Below are 13,858 nucleotides of genomic sequence, written 5' to 3'. Positions count from 1 at the left end.
CCCATAAAACCAAGTCTGTAGATGCTCCCTTCTCGCTCAGCAGTACACAAACGTAAGATGCCTGCTTCTGAGGCTAAAGCTCCTGGCATCGCTGGTCCACGGGTGCGTGATGAAATCCACTGCTGCAAGCCACAAGCAGTTCCAAAGGAAACAACCAGAACAAAAGCGAGTCAGTGTGCACCTCTGCCAGTAGGAAAGGCAAATGCTGCTCTGAGAAACCCCTGATTCCTTTATAGACAGACAGATGCAACATCGGGTCTCCATTTAAAACGCAGGGCACAGGGGCCAGCACTGTGGCGTAGCAGGTGAAGCTGCCACCTGCAGTGCCGGCATCCCATATGGGCACTGGTTCGAGTCCCGGCTGCTCCACTTCCGATCCAGCTCTCTGCTGTGGCCTGGGAAAGGAGAAGAAGCTGGCCCAAGTCCTTGGGCCCCTGCACCCACGTGGGAGACCTGGAAGAGGCTCCTGGCCCCTGGCTTCAGATTGACTCAGTTCCAGCCATTGTGACCAATTCGGGAGTGAACCAGCAATGGAAGACCTCTCTCTCTTTCTTTCTCTGCCTCTCCTTCTTTATCTGTGTAATTCTGACTTTCAAATAAATAAATAAATCTTTAAAAAAAAATGCAGGGCATGCTGACCAAATACACAAGGCTCTGGTCTACAACACACAAGGCGAGGCCAGGGAGTGGGGCGTGGCAATCGGGCGGAGGAGAGGCAGGGAGGCTGGGTTCGCAGGGCCCCGAGGCGCCGCTCACCTCCTCCTTCATGCCCGTCTCCAGGAGCAGCATGACGCAGGCTTCGATGGGCAGCGCGATCTCGCGCCCGCTGCGCTTCAGGTGTTCCTCCAGGGGAGTCCCGAAGGCGGGCTTTTCCGCCCACTTATCTAGAGCGGCAAAGCGTTCAGTCAGACACCCGACAACATCCGGCCTCACCAAGCAGTTTTCTCCCCCAGCTACCACAGGGGACTTTTCCAGCAGACCGGCAGCTGAGGGTTGGGAAAAGGGGAACACCTGCTCTATTCACTTTCATGTACCATTTACTGGAGCACAAAGTATGTGCTAGGCTGGGGCAGTTACCGGTGGAATGCAAGCCCTGAGCATGACTATGCAGTACCCAACAGGAGCTGTCCAGTAGGGGCTTCCACAGTGCGCCTGCACAGGCGTCACATGACACTGACATGTACCAGGTTGGCTGCTTTGTGTTAAAATGAGGATACACCTGAGCACACCGTGTTCCTTGAAATTTATCTTAGCCATGCAGAGCAGCACCGACCTTCTAGCTGGAGGACACGAAATAGGCTCCTTCATTGTGAAAATGGAAACCGTCCCCTAAAATCTCGGACACAAGCCAAGCATCTGTCCTCCGGGGCTGGAGCTGGCCCAGGTCACCGGGTGCTGGATGCCACATCTCCACGACATGCAGCACATCAGAATGCTGCATCCCTACACAGGTCCAAAACTCGTTGAGTGGGAGAAAAAAAAAAAAAAAACAACGCAGCAGCTACAGCCCCACGGCACATTACGCTGAAAGCTGGGCTGACAGCAAGAGCACTATTCTCATAGCATTTTCCTGTCTTAGGCCCTGCTTTATGCCACAAAAGATCTGAGGCGGCTTAGCAGAAATATATACAAGAAAGCGGGAAAACAAAAGAAACGTCTAGAAAATGGACCTAGGAGCTGAGCGCAGGTGGCGTTGCTGGGTGTGGCCTGCTTGCAGGAGCTGAGATGCAGAGAAGCACAGGAGGGAAAACTAGCAGGTGACAGATACTCGGGGAGATGCCCTTCACCCTGCCCAACACCAGGGGGCGCACGTCTTCTCAGCACCTTTAACACCTGCCTGTCCTTTTGCCGCTGTGCTATTTGAAGGGAGGACTGAAGGAGGCGCTAGTGAGCCTAGGGCACCCTCTTCACACTCTCCCATCTCCATGGGGCACACGGCCTATAATGGAATCTGCACAGAGGGGAAGGAAGAAGAACGAAATGCCACAGGCCCCAGAGCTGCGGCAACGTTAGTAATGGATGGGAAAATCAAGAGGGGGAAGGGAGGCAGTGGGCTGAAAGGAGGAGCAGCCACCAGCCGCGCGGGGCAGTCGGGGCCCTCCAGTCTCTGGCCTGGCCCCAGCCCTGGTCCAGGGGAATTTCTAATGGAAAAAATAAAGAATTCATTTTTTTTTTTTTCTGGGCCTTTCCAGAAGACAGAACTCTGACAGTTCTCTTGGAGGTCAGATCTTACCTGGAATACTCTGTCCCTCTGATTAAAAGCAGTGATTCTCTAAACCAAGGCTGATAAGGCTACACCACTCTTACTCTAGGGGATATAGCAATCATCAGGGGGAATTCTCACCTGCCACCTGCCACTGCCTCCACCACCTGCTGCACCTCTGCTAGAACCTTCTAGTTAACACTGAAGTGTGTGCCTACCCCTCACCTTGGTGTAATGTTGGCGGAGGGTGCCTGTAAGAATCACTGACCTAGAGACAGGGCCTAAGGCAAACCCCGCCTCCAGCACTGGCCCCTCTAATAACAGACCTACAAGTGCCAGGCGAGGCGGTAGGCCCACAACAAAGTCCATGGAGATGCCCTGCCCTCAGGATGACAGCAATCAAATTGTGAAGAAAATACAAGACATACAGGTGAACACGGAACAGCGATGAACAAGACGAGACGTATCTGCTAAGTCACGGAGGTCAATGGTATAGACAGGGTCGCAAACAGGGGCCAGGTAAGCAACACAGCTCAGAAGTCAGCATGGGGCGTGCACGGCTGTCACTGTGACAGCTGCTCCCCAGCACCGCACACTCAGTGTCACCAGACCTGAATTTTCAAAAGGAGTCAGATACCTGGATTAACACATTTTAAATGATGGCAACTACTGGTTTTTTTTTTTTGTTTGTTTTGTTTTAAATAATTTGCTTAACAAGATAGGCCTTCTGGTGTAAGCCATAAAGGCTACAGCAACTCAGGCGACAAAGCTGGCTTCAGCTGTGAGAGAAGCCTTCTCAAAGGCAGTGATCTCAGAGGAGGTTCCCATCAGGAACAGGAGAAAAGAGGTCAAGAAACAGCCCAGCACATCTTGTGGAGGGCAGCAGCTGGGGAAAGACCAGGCGTCATGGGGCTGGGCATGCACATTTTATCCCACAGCTCGCACACAGGTGAAGACAGCGCGGCACAGGGGACAGTGGGAGTCCAGTGACAGGCGATGAGGGAGGAAGGCTCCAAGGTTTCAAAGCTGGATGGTGTGGAGAGCTGGTGTTGGGGAGCCAAGGAGAGAGCGAGGGGCAGTTTGAGTTGGGGAGGGGCCAGGTGCTTCCTCAGAGTCCTGGTGCTTAAGGTGAGCGCCTGTCATCATCAGGCTGACGCTCAAGAGGCTGCAGGCACAGGATGCAGGTGCGAGGCGAGGATGTCAACGCGAAGGAAGAGCAAGAAGACAGGAGCAAGCACAAGACCTCAGAAAAGGCTGGCCTCCAGGCCAGGGGCTGACAGGGAGACATCAGAGTCCCCACACAAAATGAGGACCATCGAATGAGAGGAGGAGACATTAACAAGGAAGTGCTGGCCCAGGCCTTGCCAAACACCGGGCCCCGACAGGATGCTGCTGGTCCTGTGGGATTTATAAAGTGTTGTGTTTGCTTTGAGACAGCAGAGTGACTGGGGGAACCAAGCAGTCTACAAAGGGTTAAGGAGTGGGAGGGGTTAAGAAGATGGAGCCGGCCAGAGAAGCAAAGGTGAGTGAGTCCCCAGGGGCACAGGGGCCGTAGGGTCAAGTCCCACGTTTTCCCTATAGCAAGGGCACCCAGAATCTTTCTGAAAACCAGGAGGACAAAAGAGGAGGTGGAACTGAGAATCTTGGGGAAGGGGGGGGACCTTAGAAAGAGACATGGGCCACACTTCCTCCACTGCTGCCTCCCCACATTCCAGCTTTTCCTGTTCCATCCTAAATCTTCCCTGCCCACCATGACTTTCTAACATATTTCTTTCTCTAGGAAAAACAGGGGGAAATAGGATGGGGATTTTTTCACAAAGAAGGACAGCTTAAGAAATCCCATCTTGGCGCTGGCTTTGTGGCACAGTGGGTTAATCCACCACCTGTGATGCCGGCATCCTGTATAAGAGCTCTGATTCGAGTCCCACTGCTCTGCTTCCAATCCAGATCCCTGCTGATGCATCTGGGAAAACAGTGCAGGATGTCTCAAAGTGCTTGAGCCCCTGCCACCAACATGGGAGACGTGGACGGAGCTGCTGGCTTCAGCCTGGCCTAGGTCTGACAGGTGTGGATATTTGGGTAGTGAACCAACAGATAAGAAGACCTTTCTGTCCCTCCCCTTCTCTCTGCACTCTTTCAAACAAATAAATGTTTGAGAAAGAGAGAGAGAGAGGGAAGGAGGGACAGAGGGAAGGAGAGAAAGAGAGAGAGGGAGGGAGAGAAAGAGGGAGGGAGGGAGGGAGGGAGGGAAAGAGAGAGAGGGAGGGAGGGAGAAATCCAATCTTCTCTTTTTTGTGCTTGTTAGGCAATTCTTCCAAGTCAGACTTTGAGCCCATAAAAGGATGATGTCTGCTATTTTGTCCCATGCAGGGCCCAGCCTTCAACAGGTGTCTCATAAACTCATGCTCTTGGTGTCAGTTCTTTGGAAGGCTGGACGCTGGCCAGAAGTTTCATTCCTTTGCACTGTGACTCAACACCATCATCCATGAACTGAGAAACTGGATCATTTAAGAAACAAGGACAACTTGTCCAGTGATGACTGGCTGAGGAGATCAGACAGTGCACATGAGACTGCTGAAGACCTGGCTATGGGATCAGGCAAGAGAGAGGAGTTTCTAATTCCCTACTTCAACAATGTTCAGGCACAAAGCCAGATGCTGTTAGGATCTCCTAACATTTGGGACAGAAGGAGCAGCATTCCTGAGGACGCCACGTATGTGCATATGCACACCCACCCACCTGCCCACTGGCTTTCCCAGTCACACAGTCGTCACACTCCACACTTGGCCTGACCCCTCTCAGCCCAAGGTCCAGATTCCACAGGGGGAACCTAAGCTCCAATGTCAGGTCTACACCACAAGTCAAGTAGCAATAGCACTAAAGATAACAGAGCAAGTTCTGCTTTAACAATTTTGCTTATCTCTGCTGGTAAGTGATGATAAACCAGAGACAGGTAGAATCAAAAGCTTTAGGGAGAAAGAAAAAAAAATGCTTTGCACATCCACTTAAAACTAGGCATCAGTGGGAAGTCCAGTCCACTCACAACTCATGGATAAAATCTGCAACACAGTTGACAAAGATTAGTGCTGATAAGGACAAGAGCTCTAGGTGAAGACAAACAAGCGTTCATGATTTTACAAGGCAGTCCCACTTATTAGGTGACATTTCTCTTTGGGGAAGTCCACAGTATTTTCCCTAGAACTGATGCTTTTGAAATCACAGGACCAGAATTGAGCACTATGGAACAAATAAGTGATCTGCCCAAGGATAATTAGGTGCTACAAATTTCAGTCCCTGGAAGACAGAAAAAAAGACACTCCCCAAAGGGGCCTTCAGCTGAAGGTTTCAGAAGAACTGCAAACGTTCCATTAGTATGTTAATTTGGGTTGGGAAGAAATTAGAGAATGCGGCAAGAAAGACCAAATTATGCTGGGACATAGAGCCCTCCCAGGCAGAGAGACTTTATCCAAAGGAAATGCATGCAAAGGAGTCAGGGGAAGAAGAAGAGAGGCAGAAGGCGCGGAGGCGAGGAGGAGGCATCGGCCAGCACGCGGGTTACATTACCTTGATGGGCTCGCATTTCGGGAAGGGCCTTTTCTAAGACTGCTAATGCTTTTCTATGGTAATCTGCTTGGGCTTCTAATAACTGAGAACAGACCCACATTCAAAAACAAAAGTAACGTTAGCATCGGATGGACACACACACAACGCTGAGCAAAACTAAAAATGAATTTTTTTTGCAAAAAAGCTAAAATGACTCAATTTTACAGTGTGCTAGCATTTACCAAGGGAAGGTGCTTACCGTAACAAAGAACTTGCCGTACTCCCCCTCTCTGGCCATGAAGCTGTACATGTCTGCTGCAAGCTGATCCTGGGGTAAGTGAAGAGCAGATATGTCACAGGAGAAGCAGCAAGAGAAAAAGGCATTAACTATAATCTCTGTTATAACCTCTGTGAGCTCTGAGATCAGAAAGTAATGGAGGGGCCGGCGCTATGGCGCAGTGGGTCAAGCCGCTGCCTGTAGTGCCAGCATCCCATGTGGGCGCCAGTTCAAAGTCCTGTTTGCTCCACTTTTGATCCAGTTCTCTGATGTGACCTGGGAAAGCAGTGGAAGATGACCCAAATCTTTGGACCCCTGCACCCACATGGGAGACCCAGGAGAAGCTCCTGGCTCCTGGCTTTGGATTGGGCACAGCTCCGGCCGTTGCAGCCATATGGGGAGTAAACCAGCAGATGGAAGACCTCTCTCCCTCTCTCTCTCTCTCTGCCTCTCTGTAACTCTGCCTTTCAAATAAATAAATCTCTAAAAAAAAAAAAAAGGTAATAGAAACAGCCACAGATTAAACATCTACCAACTGATGGGTGCAGTCATATATTAGAATAACAAAGAACCAGAACTTATTAGGGATTAACATGGAAATATCTCCAGGATACATTGTTAATATACCAAGAAGCAAAGTATAGAACAGTACTCATGATATATGACCTTTGGGGCGATAAAAAAAAAAGGAGAAGCAGGGGCTGATGCTTGGCCTGGTAGCTAAAGTCGCCAGCTGGGATACCCATGTCCCATACTGGAGTGCCTGGGTTCCTTACCCACCCCGAGCTACTGACTCCAGCTTCCTGCTAATGTAAACCGTGGCGATAGCTCAGGTAATTAGGGTTCTGCCTCCCACACTGCAGATCTGGACTGGCGTCTAAGCTTCTGGCTTTAGATCTGGCCCAGCTCTGACCATTGCAGGCATCTAGGAAGTGAACCAGTGTGTGTGTGTGTGTGTGTGTGTTTCTACCTCTCAAGCAAATTTTTTTTTTTTTTTTTTTTTTGACAGGCAGAGTGGACAGAGAGAAAGGTCTTCCTTTGCCGTTGGTTCACCCTCCAATGGCCGCCGTGGCCGGCGCGCTGCGGCCGGCGCACCACGCTGATCCGATGGCAGGAGCCAGGAGCCAGGTGATTTTCCTGGTCTCCCATGGGGTGCAGGGCCCAAGCACCTGGGTCATCCTCCACTGCACTCCCTGGCCACAGCAGAGGGCTGGCCTGGAAGAGGGGCAACCGGGACAGAATCCGGCGCCCCGACTGGGACTAGAACCCGGTGTGCTGGCGCCGCTAGGTGGAGGATTAGCCTAGTGAGCCGCGGCGCCGGCCTCAAGTAAATATTTTTTTTAAAAAGGAGAGGAAAAATATTGCATTTTTTGTTATACATATGCAAAAATATGTCTGGAAGAAAAACAAAATATTAGTGACAGTAGTTACTGTTGTGAGAAATGGAAATTAGGAGAACAAAAGTGGAAGACTTCACTATATACTGTTCTCTTTTTTTGCAATAACATTTTCGTAAGTTTCATTCATTTATTCATTCAAGAGGCAGAGACAGAGCAACAGAGACAGACATATCCGATGTGAAGGCTTCCATCTGCTGGGTCATCCCCCAAATCCCTGCAATGGGCCCAGACCAGGGCCAGGAACTCAATTCACATCTTCCATGTGGGTATCAGAGACCCAAGTACTGGAGCCATCATCACCGCCTGCATTAGCATGAAGCTGGGGTCAGGAGCTGCTGCTGGTACTGAAATCAGGCACTCCATCTATTTTATATTTCTTAATATTTTAACTAATATAAATTAATTGCTTATAATAAAAAATTAAGTAACTTTTTGAAAAGTAACACAACAGGCAATTGGACATGTATTTTCAATCTTTGTACAAATATATGAATTCCTATATATATTAGAAAATCTTTATCTATATATATATTATACACACACACACAAAGGAAGACATATGTCTGCATCTTTTTACAGATAGATGGATATATCTCTAATACTCACTTTGCCATTCAATGAAAGGTAAAAAAAAAAAAAAACTTTTTAAAATTGATTTTATTCATTTGAAAGGCAGAATGACAAAGAGAAGGAAAGACAGAGAGAGATCTCCCATCCACACGTTTATTCCCCAAATGGCTGCCATAGCTGAGGCTGGCCAGGCCAAAGCCAGGAGCCTGAAATTCCATCCAGGTCTCCCCTGTGGGTGGCTGGTGCTCAAGTAGTTGGGGCGATTTTCTGCTTTCCCAGGTGCAATAGCAGGGAGCTGGATGGGAAGTGGAGCAGCTGGGACTCCAACTAGCACTTGGATATAGCACTTCAGGCAGAGGCTTAACCTGCTGTGCCACAATGCTGGCCCCACATTTTTTAAAATGCTTAAAACAACAACAGGAACTCACAGTGATCATGAGACTTCACAAACATAGGGCTGCTTTTCTCAGAGGTTGAAATCTGAATTTACCATACTTGTGGTTTGGGAAGCCCTAAACTGAGAAAGTTGACTTTGAAATGAAACTGGATTAGTATTACTCTCTGGGTAGACTTATTCTCAATCCCCAGGAATCCCAGAGATAATGCCCTTCTTAAAATGAGTTCACAACACAAAATTACAAAACACATGAGGAATCAATCCACCATGTATAACCTCCCACCACTCTCAAGGGAAACTTCTCCCATATGTGCAGGGGCCCAAGCACTTGGGCCAACTTCCGTTGCTTTCCCATGCGCATTAGCAGGGAGCTGGATTGGAAGTGGAGCAGCTGGGACTCGAACTGGTACCCACATATGATGCCAGCATTGCAGGTGGCAGCTTAACCTGCTATGCCACAGTGCTGGCCCCAAATAAATCTTTCTTAAAAACTGCAATATAATACTTCTTATACTACCTAGTAGAATAGAGAGACCAATTTTTGGACAATGATGAATAGTAATAGCAGGAAAAGTCTACATCAATGATCCCAAGGCTCAACAAGACCTGTTTCTTTACCACGTCAAATAACACTGGAGTGACATCTATTTCACAGGTCACTTAACCATCTAACTAATCTGGAACTTAACTTACAGTTTTATTTCTCCAAAATTACAAACCAATTGTTCCAGCCACATTTATAGAATAATCTTTCCCTTCCCAGTGAATAAGAAAACGAATTTACAGCATAGTAAATCTTGTACATTCACGTTAGAAAACTGATAATATTCTACTGATCTATTTTTGTGGCTATGGTGCATTGTTTTTATTTCTTTATCTGTTTGCTAGGTTTTTTTTTTTATCTCCTTTTAAAAATTTTTTAAATTTATTTTCATTTATTTAAAAGGCAGAGAGGGGCCCGCACAGTGGCGTAGCGGGTAAGGCCGCTGCCTGCAGTGCCGGCATTCCATATGAGCGCTGGTGAGAGTCCCGGCTGCTCCACTTCCCATCCAGCTCTCTACTATAGCCTGGGAAAGCAGTAGAAGATGGCCCAAGTCCTTGGGCCCCTGCACCTGTGTGGGAGACTCAGAAGAAGTTCCAGGGCTTTGGATTGGTGCAGCTCCGGCCGTTGCCGCCCTTTGGGGAGTGAACCAGCAGATGGAAGACCTCTCTCTCTCTCTCTCTCTCTCTCTTTCTCTCTGCCTCTCCTTTTCTCTCTGTGTAACTCTGACTTTCAAAAGAAATAAATAAATCTAAAAATAAAATAAAAGGCAGAAAGACACACAGAGAGAGACAGAGATGGAGATATTCCATCAGCTGGTTCACTTCCCAATGTCTACAACAGACAGAGCTGAGCCAGTCCAATTCCAAGAGCTGGGAGCTCAATCCACATCTCCTACACGGATGGCAGGGAACCAGGCAGTTGACCCATCATCACCTGTTGCCTCGCAGGATGTGCACTGGCAGGAAGACAGACTTGCAAATGGAGCTAGGACTCGAATCGGGCACTCTGATGTGGGATGTGGGCACTGCAGGCAACATTTTAACCACTGTACCAAAGCCTGCCCCTTTCTCCTTTTTTTAAGCTAGTTTTTATTTTAAATAAGTGTAAACATTTTGTCTAGCTTTTAAAAGTACCCTACCTGAATTTTTTAAAATAAAGTTTTATTCTCATTATAATGTAGTTCGGAAAAATAAAGAAAAGAAAAACCATTTTTTTTAATACTATTAAGAGGATTCTGTTGGGGGGCCGGTGCTGTGGCACAATGGGTTAATGCCCTGCCCTGAAATGCCGGCATTCCATACGGGCGCTGGTTCAAGACCCAGCTGCTCCACTTCCGATCCGGCTCTCTGCAATGGCCTGGGAGAGCAGTAAAAAATGGCCCAAGTCCTTGGGCTCCTGCACTCATGTGGGAGACCTGGAGGAAGCTCCTGGCTCCTGGCTTCGGATCAGTGCAGCTCCGGCTGTTGCAGCCAACTGGGGAGTGAACCATCGGATGGAAGACCTCTTTCTCGCTCTCTGCCTCTCCTTCTCTCTCTGTGTAATTCTGACTTTCAAATAAAATAAATAAATCTTTTTTAAAAAAAGAGTATTCTGTTGGAATTACGTAAAATGTTAACCAATTTCCAGGGCTGGCACTGTGGCGCAGGGGGTTAACGCTCTGGCCTGAAGTGCCAGCATGCCATATGGCCGCTGGTTCTAGTCCCGGCTGCTCCTCTTCTGATCCAGCTCTCTGGTATGGGCTGGGAAAGCAGTAGAAGATGGCTCAAGTCCTTGGGCCCCTGCACCCACGGGGGAGACCCGGAAGAAGCTCCTGGCTCCTGTTTCGGAATGGCACAGCTCCGGCCGTGGCGGCCAATTAGGGAGTGAACCATCGGATGGAAGACCTCTCTCTCTCTCTCTCTCTCTCTCTCTCTCTGCCTCTCCTCTCTCTGTGTAACTCTGACTTTCGAATAAATAAATAAATCTTTAAAAAAATGTTAACCAATTTCCAATACTTAACTTTATGCTATTTGTAAAAACAAAAGACTGATGCAAGTGCACGTTCATGAGGGAGTTCTCGTACCTTGCACTGCTCTACTTTATTTCCAGCTTCATCCATTTCTTCCTTGAGTGTATCTATTTTTGACGGAAGCCCCTGAAAGTTGGTTCCTGAAGATTTGTGAGCTTGGTTCCACCTGTAAAACAAAAGGGGGGATCGAGAGCTGAGAACTTGCTGTATGTGCACAGCACGGTAGAGCCAGGCCTAAGGACAGAGATCCTCCCCTAAACGTGTTCTCCCTGGGATGGGTAGCAGTACACTGAACAGCAGCCTCTCTCAGCGTCCGAGGATGGAAGCAAGCAAGAAGAGAATTAGCTGCCCCTGGCAGGCCTCTCGTAACGCTGTGGGTACCTGTCTGCTGTGAGCATCACAGACCACATCTTGTCTCACACAAATCCAGCGCTGCAAAGCAAACCATGTAACCCCTTCCCTGTGCGCCCAGTCATGGAATCCTGCCATGAAGCACCCCTCAGCTCTCTCCTGCTCTGATCTGGAATGCTCCCTGTGGACCCCACGGCCAGCTTGTGCTATGGAGGACTCCTCATGACAGCTCTGTCACCTGTGATTCCTTTCACCAGGGAAAAGCCAGAACTTCAACCATGGAACTGTGAACGCACTTTTTAAAACAGAATCGTGGCTGGCGCTGTGGCTCACTAGGCTAATTCTCTGCCTGGGGTGCTGGCACACCGGGTTCTAGTCCTGGTCGGGCGCCGGATTCTGTCCCGCTTGCCCCTCTTCCAGGCCAGCTCTCTGCTGTGGCCCGGGAAGACAGTGGAGGATGGCCCAAGTGCTTGGGCCCTGCACCCCATGGGAGACCAGGAGAAGCACCTGGCTCCTGCCTTTGGATCAGCGCGGTGCGCCGGCTGTGGCGGCCATTAGAGGGTGAACCAATGGCAAAAGGAAGACTTTTCTCTCTCTCTCTCTCTCTCACTGTCCACTCTGCAAAAAAAAAAAAAAAAAAAAAAAAAAAAAAAAAAAAAAAAAACCAGAATCATACTGGGGCCGGTGTTGTGGCACAGTGGTGTAATCCATACACTGCAATGCTGGCATCCTATATGGGTGCCAGTTCAAGTCCCAGCTGCTCCACTTCTGATCCAGCTCCCTGCTAATGCGCCTGGGAAAGCAGCGGAAGATTTTCCCTCGTTTTCTCTCCCTCCCTCCCCCCTCCTTCTCTCTCTGTAAATCTGCCTTTCAAATAACTAAGTAAATCTTAAAAAAAAAAAAAAAAAAAGTACCACTGGGGCAGGAGGGCAGTGCTGTGCTGTAGCAGGTAAAGCCACCACCTTCTATGCTGCCATCCATATGGGCAACAGTTCAAGTTCCAGTTTCTCCATTTCTGATCTAGCTCCCTACTAATGTGTTTGGGAAAGCAGTAGAAGATGGCCCGAGTCCTTGGGCCCCTGCAACCACGTGGGAGACCCGGATGGGGCTCCTGGCTTCGGCCTGGCCCAGCCCCAGTCATTGTAGATATTTGGGGAGTGAAACAATGGATGGAAGATCTCTCTCTCTTTCTCTCTCTCTATAACTCTGCCTTTCAAATAAATGAATAAATATTTAAAGGGGGTGGGATTATATTGCAGGAATAGGAGGGGGGCAGGTTAGAATAAAGCGTTTCATGGAAAATCCTAACATCATGTCTGTGTGTCTATCTGGAAGGCAGAGTGACAGCCAGAGAGGAAGAAACAGAGGGTACGCGTGCACGCGAGAGAGTATGCCTCCATCCCCTGTTCACTCCCCAAATGACAACAGCCAGGTTTGGGTCAGGAGGAAGCCAGGAGCCAGGAACTCCATCCAAGTGCCCCACATGGGTGGGAGGGACCCAAGCATTTGGGCCACCAGCTGTTGCCTTCCTAGGAACATTAGCAGAAAGCTGGGTTTAAGTGGAACAGCCAGGACTCGAGCAGGCACCCAGATATGCGATGCCAAATGTTCCAAGTAGTGGCTTAACTCACTGTGCCACAGTGCTAGCTCCCTAACACTTCAGATAGAAACAGAGATCGTAAACAACGGCAGCATGAGGGCTCCTGCTGGCAATTTAGCAGGTTTCCCAGGTGGCTATGTTCCCTTGCAGAGCTATGTTCCACTCACTTCACCTCCTCGACAGAAAGGCCGCAGGAATCTGCAGGTGCACCACGAGCAATGCCACGCTGCAGGCAGAGCCCAGACTGCAGCGTCCCACGTGCCCGACTAAACTAGCTGTGTGACCTAATTAATGACTCAGCCTCCGCGCCTCAGCTGCTTCATCTGAAAAAGTAAAACAACAAACACTGGATGCCTTGTGAAACTGGCATAAGAAGTCAAGGAGACACACAAATATCTATGTATGTATGCATCTGGGCAGAAAATACCTGGTATATTAAGGGTCCCTACCTAAGGTCAGCTATCATCATTTTCCTCCACAGAAAAGCACAGGAATAAGTAAAAGTAAAGATGAAATATTCACGGGGCTGGCATAGTGGGTATAGCCATTCCCTGTGATGCCGGCACCCCATATGGACACTGGTTTGTACCTTGGATGCTCCATTTCCAACCCAGCTCCCTGCTAATGGCCTGGAAAAAGTAGCAGAAGATGGTCCAAGTGCTTGGGCCCCTGCACCCACGTTGGAGACCCAGACAGAGCTCCTGGCTCCTGGCTCTGGCCTGGCCCAGTGCTGGCCATTGCCATCATCTAGGGAATGAACCAGCAGACGGAAGACCTCTTTCTCACTGTCTCTCCCCCTCTCTAACTTTGAATTTCAAAATAAATAAATAAATCTTTTTTTAAAAAAACTAAGTATTCAAGTATTTCAGGTTCTCTGATACCCATTTTGATTAAGTGAACAAGACCACGAGTACAAGATCAATAAGCAGTGCTGAGACCTTCTATGGGAGGCGTGGACTCCAGAT

At 48.8% G+C, this 13,858-nt stretch overlaps 1 protein-coding gene across 11 annotated transcripts in view; it reads right to left on the bottom strand.

Annotated features, from left to right (window-relative positions):
• LOC100357058 (rho GTPase-activating protein 17) overlaps positions 1 to 13,858 on the bottom strand; it is a 93,053-nt gene that overhangs the window by 26,774 nt on the left and 52,421 nt on the right. For all 11 annotated transcript variants that reach the window (XR_011384646.1, XR_011384647.1, XR_516932.4 and 8 more), the window contains exons 7-10: positions 10,997 to 11,108; positions 6,006 to 6,074; positions 5,768 to 5,849; positions 757 to 884 (exon numbers count right to left, since the gene is read on the bottom strand). Coding sequence is in view for 6 of the 11 variants with exons in the window: in XM_008257896.4 (XP_008256118.1) it covers positions 757 to 884; positions 5,768 to 5,849; positions 6,006 to 6,074; positions 10,997 to 11,108 (391 nt within the window). In the remaining 5 variants the exon portion in view is untranslated. The remainder of the gene's footprint in view (positions 1 to 756; positions 885 to 5,767; positions 5,850 to 6,005; positions 6,075 to 10,996; positions 11,109 to 13,858) is intronic.

Source organism: Oryctolagus cuniculus, chromosome 19, assembly GCF_964237555.1.
Source record: "Oryctolagus cuniculus chromosome 19, mOryCun1.1, whole genome shotgun sequence".
Classification (NCBI taxonomy): Eukaryota; Metazoa; Chordata; class Mammalia; order Lagomorpha; family Leporidae; genus Oryctolagus; species Oryctolagus cuniculus.
This window is presented reverse-complemented; position numbering and strand designations above follow the sequence as displayed.